This window comes from Scyliorhinus canicula, chromosome 15 (genome assembly GCF_902713615.1).
Source record: "Scyliorhinus canicula chromosome 15, sScyCan1.1, whole genome shotgun sequence".
Classification (NCBI taxonomy): domain Eukaryota; kingdom Metazoa; phylum Chordata; class Chondrichthyes; order Carcharhiniformes; family Scyliorhinidae; genus Scyliorhinus; species Scyliorhinus canicula.
In genome coordinates, this window is record NC_052160.1 from 106,090,087 (window position 1) to 106,106,793 (window position 16,707).

The 16,707-nt window shown below is 46.8% G+C and overlaps 1 protein-coding gene across 8 annotated transcripts in view; it reads left to right on the forward strand.

Annotated features, from left to right (window-relative positions):
- Nucleotides 1-16,707, forward strand: part of LOC119978780 (ladinin-1-like) — a 163,500-nt gene that overhangs the window by 70,337 nt on the left and 76,456 nt on the right. For 6 of the 8 annotated variants that reach the window (XM_038820653.1, XM_038820657.1, XM_038820655.1 and 3 more), the window contains 2 exons: nucleotides 6,490-6,618; nucleotides 12,326-12,617. In XM_038820653.1, the coding sequence (XP_038676581.1) occupies nucleotides 6,490-6,618; nucleotides 12,326-12,617 (421 nt within the window). The remainder of the gene's footprint in view (nucleotides 1-6,489; nucleotides 6,619-12,325; nucleotides 12,618-16,707) is intronic. The other 2 variants (XM_038820652.1, XM_038820656.1) reach the window with 1 other exon arrangement.

Consider the following 16,707-nt stretch of genomic DNA (forward strand, 5'->3'; position numbering starts at 1 on the left):
TTTATAAACTGTACAATAGCAGCAACAGAGGTGGCTCTGGCTTGGCAGTCAAGCACTGAGTTTTACATTTCTTTTATTAGATCAACAAAGCACACAAAAAAGAATGGATGCACTTTAATTCACTTAAAAGGGTGGGGGGGGGGGGGGTTTGTTGAAATCCGAAATTAGGGGATCAGAATGTGTATATCGGAGTGTGGGACGCTTTCCTTTGCCATTTCCTGAGTCTTAGGGTCTGAACGGCACTGCAGAGTATCGCAAGTACTAATAGTGCTTCTACAACGTAGGACAGGGAATACCAAGTTCTGAACTTGTCACACCAGGTCGGTGTATCGGTTACTATCTCAGAGTACAGTGTATGGCAGGGGTGGGAAACATTCGCGGCCTGTGTGGTAGGGGTCAGGGGGGGTAGCGTCCGCGCGCAACTGGAGGGATCCCGCTAAGATCCAACTGTAGAGCATGATGGTTGTCTTCATCTTTTCTTCTTTCTTTCTTCCTCTTGAGGCTTCTGTGGTTCCGGAGTTCTATGGACACAAGCATAATTTTTGTTATTATCTTGTTTAAGATCTCGTATGTCTGTCTTGTCTGTCCTTTTCTTGCCAATTACCCGTTATAATTGGTCACCACCTGTGACTCCCTAATTTTTTTTATTTTAACTAAATATTTTGGACAAGGCATTCGAGAAATACTGACACAGTGCGAGCCATCTCGCAGCCTGTGCGATCTACCATCCCAGTGTTTGAGGATGTAAATAGCATTTGGAAGCAACCTAAGGGTCGCCATAAACAAACATAAGAGTTTTGAACTAAATGTGCCAAAATGGAGTGTGTATGGACAGCGGCGGGTAAGAATGGGTGGAATCCTCGGGTAGGACCGTGACCAGTGCCGTATGTGCTCTAGCCGAGCGTAGCTGACCAGGGGGTCCTCAGGCAGGGCGGGGACCAGTGCCGTTACTCCACTGCCCGAGTGATCGGACAAGAACGGTAAGAGTGTGGTCGTGGTGGTGGTTGCAGTTATGCTATCTCCTGCCTTCGAAGCAGAAGAGCAGTTATGAACAGTTGTCTGCGGACAAAATTGTTCCTTTAACTGCCAGTGGGCGTTAAAGGTGTGGTGGCGTGGGGCCATGAAAACATTAAGTGACCAAACAACATTCAACATTGACAGTAACAAACATTTAAAAACAACAAACTAACATAACAATATCTTGCAGAAATCCATCAGAAAGGACACCGTAAATCACATTTGGCTTGGGGTGTAACTAGCAGATGGAGTCAGTGTAGTATGACCGAAGAAGAGAGGAAGGAGGATAGAAACAAAAATGAAGTGGCATTGCTGAGGTGTCCCTGCCATGAGAAGTGGTGGGTAAGCGCTCACAGTTTGCAGGAGGCAGCTGGGACCTTGCAGCTGCTGTGGGTGGTGTTCTATTTCATATCTGGGGGCTGGTCTAGCTAGTGGTGGGAGTCTCCTGCAATCTCGGGCGAAGTGTCCTGACTTCCCACAGTTGTAACATGACCCCTGGGGCACGTAAGGTGGAGCAGGCTCTCTGATGCATTGCTCCCTTGGGTATGGTTCCCTGGGTGGGGGGGGGGGGGGGGTTTGGGCGGTTGGTATCAGGGGGGTTCGGGGGGGCATTGGTGGGCTGATTCTGTTGCTGTTTCGGGGGCGCTTGACATTCTTGTGTGTAAAGTCCTAATTGTCCACAATTATAACACTCCTGGGGTTTGGTTTGTTTGGGAAGCTGTTTCTTCCCTCATTTACCCATGCGGGTTTTTTTTGCGTCCTAACTCCTGCTTTACCATAAGCTGTTTTACCTTGGATGGACTGCTCCCAAGCGCGGGACAATCTTTTCAAAACCCATTTCTCATTGTGGGTCTCGTATGAGGGGTTGTAATTTGCGCAAGCTCTCTGTCCTGCCTCTGTCGCATGAGAGACTAGGATGCGGGTCCATTTGGCCATATTATCTGGGGACAAATGGGCGCGTGCTAACTCTCTGAACACCACAGTAAAATGTATCCACAAGCGTCCAGCAAATGCTGTGGGGTGCTCTGTATTCCTTTGCCTACACTTGTTGAGGCCTTCTATGGGGTCTCCTTTGTTATAGCCGATCGCGTCCAGGATCGCTGTGTGCATTTCTTGGAGTGTGCCTCCTCCTACATTCTGTGGGTCAGGAAGGGCTGCCATGACTGAAAGGTCGAGGCTTAAAACTGTGAGCTTCACTTGCTCTTTTTCATCCAGGCCGTACATGGTTGTATGCTGTTTTATTCTTGCAAAGAACAGGTGGGGATCCGATGTGGGTAGGAACGGTGTAATCTTCTCACACGCGTCCCTTAATTGAGTGGTGGTTAATGCGGTCATGTACAGGAAATCTGGGTCTCCGTCTGTTGTGGCCCTGTGCTGTGTGGTTACAGGATTCATAGGGGTGTGTTCTGCCTGTGAATCGGGGGTTGGGGTGCTTTTCACTTTTGAGGTTTTTCCTGTGTACATGTGCCATGTACATATCTATGGGCAGTCTCACTTAACTCCTGCTAATCGGGGCAGTTTTCTTGGTCTAATTGGGGTCCAAACGTGCTCTGGAACCCATTCTGAACAGAAAGCAGAGATTGCAATTCTGCAATTTGCTTCCGGCACTTTGCGTGATCTACCGAGCTCTGCCTTTGTTCCGTTGTGGAAGTGTGGAGTGCTCGTAGGGCTGCTTTTAAGTCGTTACACTGTTTTTGTAACTGCTCAACTTGTTGTTCTGTTACCTGTCTTACCAAGACCACGCATTGTGTGTCTTGGTTGGCTTTGTCGTATTGGGACTGAAAACTGCTCAAATGGGTGAGACAAGATTGGTGTGCCCACTTGGCATCAGCCACCTCTTTGTCCCTCGCTGCTAACTGCTCTCTCAGTTCCCTGTTCTCTCTCTCATATTCGTTCACATCTCCTTCACTACTTTCATCTCTCTCCTCAATCTCTCTACGGAGCATCCTAATGACCTCCTCTGTGCCTCGCAATTGTGCCAAGCAGGTCATGATTGCCATCGGCTTGCAAGCTTTCCCTAAGCTCTTCTTATGAATCTCTGACAGCTTCTCCCACCAAGTATGCCCTATACCTCCGGGACCTGTTACATCATTCGCGCAGAATTCGCTCCAAAGGGGCCATTTGAGGTACTTTCTGATTTCCTCTTCCCATTCGGGACACTGTCCTACTCTACTGGTTGCTGCGATCTCGAATTCCTGGGGGTTCATAAGGTGTTCCATTGCCGACATTGTCATTTTTCTCTCGCTATCTCTGGGGTCTCTACTGAATTTGGAAAAGCGGGTCATAAAGTGGTGATGTAAACACGGGTTCGGCTTACGCTAATGTCTGGCCTACAAAACTCCCGACAGTTTATCTCTCAGATTTACCTTGTATCCCTGTTAGTACGCTTGCAAGTAACACACATCGGAATTTTCATGGTTTGATCAGTATTGGTCTTACGCTTGTGGTTTTTCTTTTTCCAATTGGATTCTAATTCAAATTTGGGTTCTCTCGGAGTGACTAGGCCACTTCTAGGTCGAGTCCCGTCAGATGTCGCCAGTAAATGTTGCTATATTTATCTGGTTATAAATATGGCAGTCAATATGGTCGCCTTCCTTAATCCTGATTATGTTTTGCTCCAGAGTCGGCAGTATCTTTCGATACCGCCAAAAGGTTCAAACCCGAATACTAATCAAAGAACCAATACGCCAGTTAGTTAGTTCAAAGTCAATACTATTTATTTACACACAGTAATATCTACTCATGCACAAAGTACTACAAAAGAAACTATCTCTAATGCTAATGCCTATACTTAACTTCGGGTGCCCACTCAGTCAGAAGAACAATGGCCGTGTCGGATCTGAGGCTGTTGGGTGCGAAGGTGTAACAGGAGAACAGCTAAGGTCATCCATCTGATAGCGAGCGTTGACCTTGGGCCTACTTGCTTCTGGTGCAGCTGGTGGACGGGTCTCTCCGCTTCGAGAGCCGAGTCCAAGAGAGCGATTCTCTCTCGGGGGCTTCTTATACCCGAAGGGGCTTCGCACGCTTTTGGGCGGGCCTTGAACTTGGCCCCGCTTAATTGGGCCGCATCTTAATCACTGGTATTGGTCTTGACCAATAAAGGGGTGGGTGCCCTGATGTCTGGGTGTGTCCTAGGTGGCCGTTGGCCTTGCTTTGTTTACGCTTTCGGTTTGGAGAACTGGTGCCGGGGTGGCTGGAGCTAGATCGGTTGCTTGAGTGTCTTTCCTTTGTTCCCGGAGATGGGCCATCAAAATGTTAATTGACCTACAGTTTTAATCTCGTCTGGGAGTTGCCTTCTCAATACGCATACAGGCTCTGTGCCTGCTTGCTTTCCTAACATTGTCCATATTTCCCTACAGTCATTGTGATCATCCATTTTGTATTCTGGAAGTGGCCATCCCAGATGGCTACAAGGGGAAGAGCTGACTGGTTGTGATTTAACCTGAGGATCACCACACCTCAGACGAGGGGCAAGGTTGAGAAGGCTGGGCCTTCATGAAAGGCCAGAATGCCAGAATAAGGAAGCTGTGACCATCCAAAATGGCTGCCCTCAAAGGATAATGGGAATTGTGGTCAGGCTGAAACACAGACAAGACACAGATCGTGTGTATTTTACAAAAGCAAACCAGACCTATACAGAAATGTGCACCTGCTAGAGGTCGATCACAGATCTCCGCGGGACAATGGGACTCAGATTGAAACATAACAGTAGTACAGATTCGGGGGCGCCTATTCACCTTATTTGGGAATGCATACGTGCCTTGGACAATACCAACCAGGACCCGTCCAGCTCACAAGGTACCCGCCCCTAATTGGCCAGAATCGATTAGGATGATTGAAATCCTATCGATTCATTGGATTCCTTGTTGGGACCACCGAAAAGAGCGCGCAAGATCAGAGGATAAGAGGAACTGCGCGACCAACGTTCTGTCTCTTTTGGGACCGGCCTCTGCCCCACCAACTGCAGCATATCGATCAGCCAAGGACCCGCGATCACTGCCAGAAGGACGAACCTCAGCCCAGATGTACCTGACAACTTCCAGCCGCCATACATGGGGAACCAGATAAAGGCCTTATCTAACCTTCACAGAGCCGGTCATTTGAAAGTTAAGTATAGATATAGTCATAGTCCAATGTGTAGTAGCGTGTAAGTTATAAAGTATAGAACCAATCCTATGTTTGATAATAAACTCTAATGGAACTAATATACTGGTTGTGTGGTCATTTGTCTAATACATGGAACATACTCGCATCTTGTGGTTAATATTAATAAAGATAGCAGTCAGAGAGCAACAAAGCCTATATAGGGAAGAAGTTGGTAAGTTTAAATATTAACATATTGCATTCAGTTTCGTTCAAGTTAATTGATAGTGCTCTTCTGGAACCATTAGGCTGTATGCCGACTTTACTCCTGGTCAGGTTTTGAAACTATCTTATGCATTTCCATTAAAAGACAGCATTCTAACACATCAAATATACTGACTACGGGCTGCAGCAATCCCCAAGACTTTATGAAAGTGATAATTCTGCAGAGGAGCCAGTGAACCTATACAGTGAATGTCGAAAAATTGTTCAGTGTGCAGGAGAGGCAGGCAGCTTGTCTGCCATCTTTCCTGTCTTCCCACCTATGACCTCTTCCGACACCTTAACGTGCCATTTTGTCGACATTTCCACCTCATAGCCCTTTGCCAACGTGCTGGTAAAATTCAACCCATCTTGGAGACAAAAATAACAGCCTGATTATAGATTGGAAACACCGTTTTCCAGATGAACAGCTTTGTACAATTATTGATTAAGGGGGAAATATTGTCAGGAGATCAGAGGAACTCCTTGTCCTTTTTAAAAAACAATTTATGAAAGGTGGACACCACAGGCTATGCCATTCCTAATTGCCTTGCTCAGAGGGTGCTTAAGAGTCAACCACATTGCTGTGGGTCTGGAGTCACATGTAGGCCAGACTAGATAAGGATAGCAGATTTCCTTCCTTATAGGACATTAGTGAATTAGATGGATTTTTATGACAATCGACAATGGATGTTTCCCCATAATCCACAGGGGCAGGCAGATGGTGGCCCACAGAGTAATATCTAATCCAAAGGACAATGCTTCTAATAGTGTTGTACTTTTTCTTTCAACCCTACCCAAGAAGTGACTATTGATTATGCTCCAAAATAAAACTTAAACCCATATCCTTTTGATATGGGGACAAGAGTGCTGATAACTAAATTAAGCTTTTTGTGGCATTGCTGCTTGAAAGTCCATGTCACCATCTACATGTTGTCAGAATGAGGGACAAAATTTCTGTTTGTGCGTGGAACCTTTTTCTTTAGGCCATGTGCGGTAGAGGGGCAGAAAGGCTCACTGCTCTAACTTGCTACAATTGATCCTGACCTATTCTGAAAAAGGCAAGACTGGGATATTTATTAATAACAAGCTTTGAAATGTACAAACTGGTTATTGTTTATTTTCCAGTCTGGCAAGGCAGAGATCAATGGAGGATGATGAGGAATTTGAGAAAGCTCGTCGGCGCCGGGACCGAGTGAGTAATTCAATGCCAGATAATGAAGATATTTCTGAAGAGCAACATACATCTGAAAACAGGTACAAATATTATAACTAACTGGTCTTGTAAAGGAAACATATGAATTAAATTGATTTTTTTGTCAATAGTGTGGAAAGAAAATGCCACAGGAATAGGGAATTCAATAATGAAGAGAGTAAATGGGCACTTTTGCAGCCACAACTGACAATCCTGAATGGCATGGTACCTTGTTGGTGCCAGAGTAAGTGGTATCGTAGAGTGGGTGAGAAAGAATTTGGAGATGGAAGGGTATCAACCAGAAATCATGGTTAATGTTGGAGGCAATAACATTGGAAGAAACAAAATTGGAGTCCTCCAAAGGAAGTATCAACAATTGGTAGATAAATTACGCAACACAGCATCAAGGATTTTCCAGAATCTCAACAACTCGGGAGCTACTTCGAAATGGTGGGTGAGATGAAATTCCAGGATTCCTGTCCCCCTTTATGGAAACCCCAATTTTCGCTGGTGTTGAAAAAGGGTATGGAGAGCACTGGCATTCCCAACCTGGTTGGCTGGAGGGCTAGGCACCTCCAAGCCACCTGCTAATTTCCTGGAGCCAGGTAAGACTCTGGATGGCTCGTGGTTCACGTTCCCTCAGAGGATCCATCCCAACTTGTGCCAACTCATGCCCTCCCTCTGCCGCTCCCCCATGGTCTCTGATACATTTCATGCAACGTACAACCACCATTCCAACTCAAGCTCCTGCACACAATATATTGATCTGCCCACATTCCATTCCTCACACACGCCTTGCCACCTCATGCCAATTAGAGGCCCGTTCATGTCTATTCATCCAGTGTACACTAAGCACAGAACCAATGAACCATTTCGTAACTGGTAAAGGTAAAGTCACTATAGTCCCAGATGACCATAGGCTGCTTTTGCCTTTGTGGGAGAGAGTTCACTGGTGGTGATTAAAATTGCGGACCACCACATCTCAGGTGAGAGGCAAGGTTGAGAAGGCGGAGCCTTCATAAATAGCTGTAGCTGGTGTGGGAATTGTGCCCATACTGCTGGCCTTGCTCTGCAACACAAACAAGTTGTTTAGCCAAGTGAACTAAACTAGCCCCATTTAGTAACAATGGCATGTGTGGAAGGTTTGGAATAAAATAACATTCACAACCAGTCTTTTGAAAAAAGACAGCTGGGGCGGAATTTTTCAACCCCCACAGGGTCGGGGAATCGCCCGGGGCCGGCATAAATCCCGCCCCCGTCATGGCCGGAATTCTCCGCCACCTGGGAATCGGCGGGAGCGGGAATCGGGCCCCGCCGATCGGCATGCCCCCCGCAGCGATTCTCCGGCCCGCGATGGGCCGAAGTCCCGCCGCTGTCAGGCCTCTCCCGTTGACGTGGTTTAAACCACCTCTGTGCTGGCGGGATTGGCGATGTGAGTGGGTCCCCGGGGCACTGGGGGGGCAGGGGCATGGGGTGATCGGACCCCGGGGGATCCCCCCACGTTGGCCTGGCCCGCGATTGGGGCCTACCGATCGGCAGACGGGCCTGTGCCATAGGGGCACTCTTTTTCTTTTGCCGCCGCCACGGCCTCCACCATGGCTGAGGTGGAAGAGACCCCCTCCACCGCGCATGCGCCAGTGGTGACATCAGTGGCCGCTGACGCTCCGGCGCATGCGGACTCACGCTGACCGGCGATGGTCTTTCAGCCAGCCAATCGGCGCGGCGCCAAAGGCCGCTGGTGCCAGTCGGCGGTGCGGGAGCCACTCCGGCGTGGGCCTTGCCCCTTCTCCGCACCTTTGGGGAGGCCCGACACCGGAGTGGTTGGCGCCATTCCGCTCCGCCGGGACCCCCCGCCCCACCGGGTAGGGGAGAATTTCGCCCCTGATTCTACAACCCTATAAAAATCCAATTAGACAGACTAGTAAAGTATTGCTGAAAAAAAACACGTACTTCCAAGGTTTTTTTGATTTGCCCTCATCAAGACAGGTGCAAGAATGGAATGGAAGCAACAATTTGTACCACATGAGAAAAGGATGCTGGTTGGTTTGCAAGCTAACCTTGATTGGTTGCAGTGTTACCATGGTGAATGTACCACAGAACTCTTGCTCAATTCAGAAAGAGCACAATGCCAGGACATGTTCCTTTACCTTGCAGAGGACAGGCCCCTATGTATGAATAAATGTAACTTCTCGCTTGCATAACTGACTTCATTGTGAGCCTGACTGGTCATCTAAAATTGGTTGTTAGAATGCACTCTGAGGATTGTTAGCAAGTGCTGTTAAATTGTGGAATCACATCTAACATTAGACCTGATCAGCCAATCAGGACCCTCTTCTCATGCAGTATAAATTGTTGGTCCCTTTGAAATTTGGCATTCTTGTATCTGTCCTGATGAGTGCAAGACATAAAGCTTCAACAGCATACATCGTCTTTCAGCAATACTGAAGTTCTTTACTACCGTATGACCATTAAAGTATCAATAACAGAAGCTTCAAACACTTCACAGCTTGAAATCTTATGCAAATATGCATTGAGACATTGGCAAAAGAGATCACGGATACAACTTTGGGAGGAAAATGGAGCACCCGGAGGAAACCCATGCACACACTGGGAGAATGTCCACAATGCTACCGTGCTGCCCATTGTGGATAGCACAATTGCTTCACAGCTCCAGGGTCCCAGGTTCGATTCTCGGCTTGGGTCACTGTCTGTGCGGAGCCTGCACATTCTCCCCGTGTATGCGTGGGTTTCTTCCGGGTGCTCCGGTATCCTCCCACAGTCCAAACATGTGCGGGTTAGGTGGATTGGCCATGCTAAATTTCCCACGGTGTCCAAAATTGCCCTTAGTGTTGGGTGGGGTTACTGGGTTGTGGGGATAGGGTGGAGGTGTTGACCTTGGTTCAGGTGCTCTTTCCAAGAGCCGGTGCAGACTCGATGGGCCGAATGGCCTCCTTCTGCACTGTAAATTCTATGAAATTCTATAACTTGCGATTATAATTACTTTTAGGCAGGGGAGTGGCACTAGGTGCTCCTTCAGAGGGCCAGAACAAGGAAGAGCAGAATCTAGGGGCATCCTGTCTCTGACCCATGTTTCTGTTGCTTGGGCAGATATTCACTCCATTGTATCTTGAAATTTTAGAGTCTAAAATTTCTTTCAAATTTTACAGAATGTTAGGCGGAATTCTCCGACCACACGCCGGTGCGGAGAATAGCGGGACGCGCCGTTTTTTCCCGCGACGCCGGTCTGACACGCTCCTTCTAGTCTTCCCAATGCGCAAATTTTTCCGACCGCCTTTCCCGTGAATAACCCCGTCAAATTGCCCGAAACGGCCAAAACCGGCCTCCCGCTATTCTCCGGCCCACATGGGCCGAAGTCCCGACGTCGGAACGCAAGTCGAGTACGCCGGGTGACACACCTGCTTTTCAAATTCGTCAGCCAGTCGAGCTGGCTGACGAGGAGGTGAGCGGACCGCCGGACCGTGAGCAAACCGGGGCTGGCATAGTCAAGCTTTACAAGATGCTTCACACAGGTGTAAACAGTGACCCCAGAACAAATGAATAAATAGTAGATGAATGGGGGAGCTTCTGTGGTAGTTCATCCTCTGTTTTTCATATAGAAAATAAGATCTACAGAAAGGTTTGCAAGAACTGCTATTGTATACCTTCTCTGGAAACTTTAATTTCTCAAGCACACGGAAACGTGTTCCGGACATTCTTTCTCAAATCTTCACCAAGTGGATGCCTTTGACTTCCTTGTCCTGGTAGGTTGTTTTCTTGGTCACAATTTCTTGAAGTTTTATCAGTTATCTTGCCATGACATTTTATTCAATTCCCCATACTGTCAGCATCCCCAAACCTGGGAAAATTTAATTCCTTTAAAATGAAAAACAAGAGCAAAGGGGTCAAAATTCATGGTGCAGAACGAAAAATAAAAAAGTAAATAATTAAGTTACAATGAGGGATTGTCCAATTTAGATTTTGAAAGGTTCACAAAAAGAAAGACTAAAGGCGGTAAGGAGTTCCAGTTTGTCGGGACTGGGAAAGAATATGTTAAAAGTCAAATACTGAGATGAATTTTAGTTTCACCATAGTCATAAAGAACAGCACATTTGGAGTTTAGAAAGAGTGTGAAAGGAGACTGAACAGTAAATTTAGGCATGGGCCTATGCTGTCAGTGTGCAGGGGCTCTCTGGAAAAAAAAAATCTCAATTTATTTCATATAAACTGCGAACAACTGCTGGGTGGAAATATTCCAGCATTTAACAATACTTTCAGGAGTGGGTGAAGTAAAGTTTATGTTTAAATGGATCGGAGGGAATGGTGAACATATTGTACATTGTGCAGAAGGGCCCTTGAATTCTCCTTGGGCCCTAGACCCAAGAGTTCCTCTCTGATTCCAAAATGGACTGCACATATGACACCATGAATCAAACAGAGAAAGGTGAGGACGTTAGTGCCAAAAAGCAGTGTGAAGCTAGATGTGACCGGGCAGTCATCGATCGCATCAAAACCTTTTTCTTGTATGATGTCAGAAATATGCGAAGAGCAAATTTTATGTATCAAATAAACTTGGGCTTTAAAGCAAGTCAAGAGATTTTTTTTGGGTCCAACACCATTTTCTGTCCCTAATTACAACTGGATAATAATGCTTCCTTAGCTTTTAACCTTCAAATTTTATTAGCTTTATTTTACCTGCTTTATCACAAATTAAAATTTTGAAGCACAGATTTGAGCAAACTGCTAATAATGGATGCTGAAATCTTTATAATAAAATTACATGACAGCAACTCACTTGAAGCTAGGGTGTTGTTTGCTTTTGATGTAGCTTTAGCTGGTTAATTATTTTCACAATTCAGTATTTAGAGTGATAAAATAGCCTCTCCCCGAACAAAGGCCAAAACAGAACCAATTAAATACCCACTTTCTCTTTTGGTTCAATGAAAAAAATGAAAACTTGGCTCAAAGCCAAATTTAAACTTAGCTGTGTAACAGATGTATGCCTGAATCTGCCAAAAGCTTGGAGTTGGCCGAGGTCATCCAAATATCCACAGTGCTGGACAACCCAGACTTATTCCTCTGTAAAAACATGGTTGTGTTTACCAAGGCTGCAGAAATACTGTGGAACTCATTCGCCATTACTCGATACAATGAACAGTTTGCAGCTGGCAGCCTCAGATCTATGCCACGGGTGGCAATCCATACCCTTGATCAAAGAAGGGAGCTCTGCACTGAGCTCTGTTCGGATGTGCTGAATTTTAATTATAAGCAGTCAACAACTAACATTTTACAATGACATAGCGCCACATTAAAAATTTAACTCATTAATGACGAGATTCCTGTAGGTTCAGAGGTCAATCAAATTAATTCCTGTGACCATGTAACACTGCCTTTAACTTATTTAAAAATTGCAGTTAAGTTTTTCATCATTGTGAAAGTAACATTTCCAAGCTTCTGTTTAAAAAGAAAATGTAAATTTTTATACTATTTTGATGGCCTACAAGTTATTCCCTCGAGCCTGGAAACAACTCAAGTAGTGCAGTTTTAATTGACGGGTGATTTTGACATACGTGATTATTTCTCAGCACAAGTTAAACAACGAACAGTTGTGTAGCAAGGTTATAACAAAATACTGTGGGACAGGAAATGACTACACCTGGCGACTTGAAATCCATTATGAATTATAATCAATTTTGGGGATTGAGTCCCAACAGAAATAATTTTAGCCCAATTGAAACGGTACAAGTAATTTTTTTCCCATTTGTGATGAAGCAGTGCGTTTAATGAAGAAGAAGAAACGCCATCTCCAAACTTGGAAGATGACACGGTTGCGTTTGCTGAAATGCTGAGAAAAAGGGAAGAGGACAAAAGACAATTTCAACGAGAAACTTTGCAGAGTCTGAAACTAGCAAAGTTTGCTTCTGAAACTGATGGTGAAAAGGAAAGCACAAGCAACCAGGCGAATGAAAACCAGAAGCCGGAAATGAAGGGGGCCCCAACTGAGCCACTGAAGAAGAAATCAGGTGAAGATTCAAGTGACAAAATCAATGCAATCATAGTGAAGGTGAGAGACATGTTTACCATAAATGCAATCAAGCTGATATATAAAACAAATTACTTAAAACTGAAAACGTCCTTTCAGAATCTTTATCTTCTGTAATTATATGATACGGTGTTAAGATGTCACTGCTTGATTAAGCAACTCATGAATTTAACTATTGACTAGGGCAGCACGGTAACACAGTGGTTAGCACAGTTTCTTCAGAGCACCCGGGCCTCAGGTTCGATTCCCGGCGTGGGTCACTGTCTGTGCGGAGTCTGCACGTTTTCCCCGTGTATGAGTGGGTTTCTTCCGGGGGCTCTGGTTTCCCCCCACAGTCCAAAGATGTGCAGGTTAGGTGGATTGGCATGAAAAATTGCCCTTAATGTCCAAAAACATTAGACTGGGTTACGGGCATAGGTGTGGGTTTAAGTTGGGTGCTCTTTACAAGAGCCGGTTCAGACTCGATGGGCCAAATGGCCTCTTTCTGCACAGTAAATTCTATGATTCTATATTCTATGACAATGTTATTGAATATGTAATAATACTGCCAAATTTCCCATCTGGTAACTGGAAGAATGGGATGAATTAGCTATAATTCCCTTTACTGCTTGGAGCGTTTTTCAGTGGCAATGCATGATCTAGTGACAGATGTAGGAGCCTGTCCTAAATTTGATTGGAATTGTTATGCAATCAGTATATTTGGCAATGTGGATTCAACATATCAACAGATTGAAAATGACAAATACAACAAATGTTGTGCAAGCCCAATTATTTATGTAATATTGAATCTCCTGTTTCTTGCAGTAAGTTGGATGACACCCTGTTTTGAAAGGGGTGGAGGGTTATGTGTATTGTATAATGCATTATTCTGTTAAATTGAAGCAGGTTCAGTGAGAGTCAGGAAACAGCCAGAGAAGAGCTGAAAGTCAAAAGATGTGCAAGAAGACTTAAAACTGAGCATGAATGTAAAATAGACCACTTAGGTGTGTGTAAAAAGGTTCGTGGTTAACGGAAACACAATTGAAAAAGGTTGTGGAAACAGAGTCAATAAAAATTGCCAAGAATGCTAGTTTGTTTGATAGATAAGGATATCAAGGGTATAGATCAATAGTGGGTACACGGAGCTGAGGTCAGTTAAAATCTGATGAAATGGAAGAACAAGGGGTTGGATTTTCCGTCCCTTAGTCTAAGTGCCGACACCAAAGGAGGATCCGTGGTGTTTCACGGCAGGAAAATCGGCGTGAAACCCACCCTGATTCCAGCTCCGGCGCCACTTGAAACACCCGCGGAAAACGGATGGAGAATCACCGAGTCTGTGCTACATATGCGCAGGGCTGACTAGCTGCAGCCACGTAGGCCTAGACTCCCCACACATGCACCGATCGCACCGTAAAAATGCGTCGACTGTGCTGGACCACGTACCTGCCACCCCAACCCCACAGACCTCCTCCTGGCCACCCCCAGCCCTGGCAGAAGCCTCCCAGCCAGTGGCAATATCTCTGCCGAGTGTGGCGGTGCTGGACAGTGTCCGCACACGCTCTCTCTTTCCGCAGCCACTATGCCAGGCTCACAACTGCTCACAACTCTGAAATCCCGGCCAAGTGTTGACGCTGGCATAAACACCAGAGTGGTATACGCCGGCGTCAATGGGCCTCCTGGCCCAGCAATTCGCTGTTTCTGAGCGCTAGCACGCCGCCGGAGTGCTGCGCGCTGGTCTGGCGCTTAAGGGCAGCCCTGCATGGCTGGCGCGGGTCCCGTATGCGTACCACAGCTGGCGCGGGTCCGCGCATGCGTGCGATGGCCATCTCCGCACCGGCGCATGTGCGTGGTTACCGTATCGCGCCAGCGCGGAGCAACATGTCAGGGACCTAACAGCGGGCTCACGTGGAAGGAGGTAGGCCCTCTCCAGATCGTGGGCCTGGACCCTGTGGAGGCCCCCCCCCCCGGAGTCCGATCCCCCCGCCCCCTCCCACCAGGACATCCACAGCGGCCGTTGGGTCCGAGCTCTCGCCAGGTGGTACCAGGTTTGAACCATGCCGGCGGGACTTGGTGGAACTCAGCGGGAGTTCAGCCCGTCGCCCGCAGAGAATCGCCGCGGGACCTATTTCAGCAGCCCTTGACCCAGCACAGGTGCGATTGGCGCCGATTCTCCGGCCCGGCGTCAGAGCAGCGTGACGGGAATTTCTCACGCCCCAGCGATTCTCCAACCCGGAGCGTGCTTGGAGAATCCCGTCCAAGGTATTTCATTTCCTGTTTGCATGTAGACCAATCTTCTTAAATTGACTGAATTAAATAATGGAATCAATTATCAGGAGTAAAAATTTGGATGATCTAATTAGTAGCAATGGACATAGATTTAATGAGAAGCCCCTGTCGACAACCTTTTTCATTTCTTTGGGGAAAGGTAGAAAGCTTCATAACTGGACCCAGACGTCCAATAAGGCATTTGACAAAGATCCACTCTGAAGACTATTAGTTAGCAGGGCAGCAGGGTAGCATGGTGGTTAGCATAAATTCTTCACAGCTCCAGGGTCCCAGGTTCGATTCCCGGCTGGGTCACTGTCTGTGTGGAGTCTGCACGTCCTCCCCCTGTGTGCGTGGGTTTCCTCCGGGTGCTCCGGTTTCCTCCCACAGTCCAAAGATGTGCGGGTTAGGTGGATTGGCCATGCTAAATTGCCCATAGTGTCCTAATAAAAGTAAGGTTAAGGGGGGGTTGTTGGGTTACGGGTATAGGGTGGATACGTGGGTTTGAATAGGGTGATCATGGCTCGGCACAACATTGAGGGCCGAAGGGCCTGTTCTGTGCTGTACTGTTCTATGTTCTATGTTCTAAACTCAAAGCTGTGGAAGGTGAATCCAGGAAATTGATTTTAAAATTCTGAAAACAGTGAGAACTTGTTAGAAGTTTAAAGTCTGGAAGGGAAGAGAGAGAGAGAGTTACTAATGGGTGCATAATGTATTGAAACTACTATTGTTTCAAAATTGCCCAAATGACCTAGATTCACACAAAGAAAACTGACGATACCAAAGAAACTGTTTAATAGGAAAATAAGCATCATGGGCGGGATTTTCCGGTCTCCGACACGGAAATCGCGTTCGGCGATCAGCCGGAGAATCCACTTTGGTGCTGAAATCTGGGACGGCGTCACATTTGCAGTGCACTGCCCCATCCAAAACAGAGTACTCTCGGAATACACCGCACGCCGTTTGGATAGCCTCAGGACGTTACCTGAGGCCCTCCCCCCAGTGCTCTGCTCCCGACGCTGTGGGTCACTCATGCTATTTTGTTTCGGGACAGTGGTGAGCCACGTATGGCTATTGTATATACTCACTGTTGTTCTATTATTAATATTGTCATCGACATCCACTATTGTATATACTTACTGTTGTTGCTGTTACTGTTGCTGTTGAATTGTTGTGTTGATGCTGCTGTTGGCTCCACCTGTGGCTCCGCTCCTCTGAGGAGGTATATAACCATCCGATCTGAGACAGGCTCTCAGTGCGGGAGAAGCAACAGGTTGGCACACATCTAGTTGACTAAAACCACTGTTCTTTGGTACAAACTGTCTCGACTGTATTGATGGTCATCAGGGACCTTGCATGACGGCTGCGGGCTGAGTCGAGCACCGCCACAGTCGGGGGAGAGCCGATCCATGGCCAGGAGGGGCTTTGGCAGGGGCTTGGGGCACTGGTGAGGTTGGCCTGGGGGTGACACTATTTAGCACGGTGCGGCCACTGCAGGCTGCCGCCATGTGCATGCGCGGCCACGGACCCAGCAATCCTCCAGCCGCATCGGCAGCTAGAGCTGAGTGCTCTATGTAGTGTGCCTACTAGCCCCCAGAAAAACGGGGAATTGGTGGCAGTGTTGCATCATTTTTTTGGTCGTAAAAGGCCACCGAAATCACCGAAAAAGGCCGGCATCAGCACTTAGTCTCCAAATCGGAGAATCCAGCCCCAGATGTTTTTGTTAGAACAGGAAAGGCTGAATTAACACCAACATAGGATGATTGAGCTAAACAATCTACACTTGTCATGTAACACCCACGTATCTATGTAATTTATGGTTCATGACCTGCTGAACTATCTGAAGTGAAATGAGACGTCCGATTCT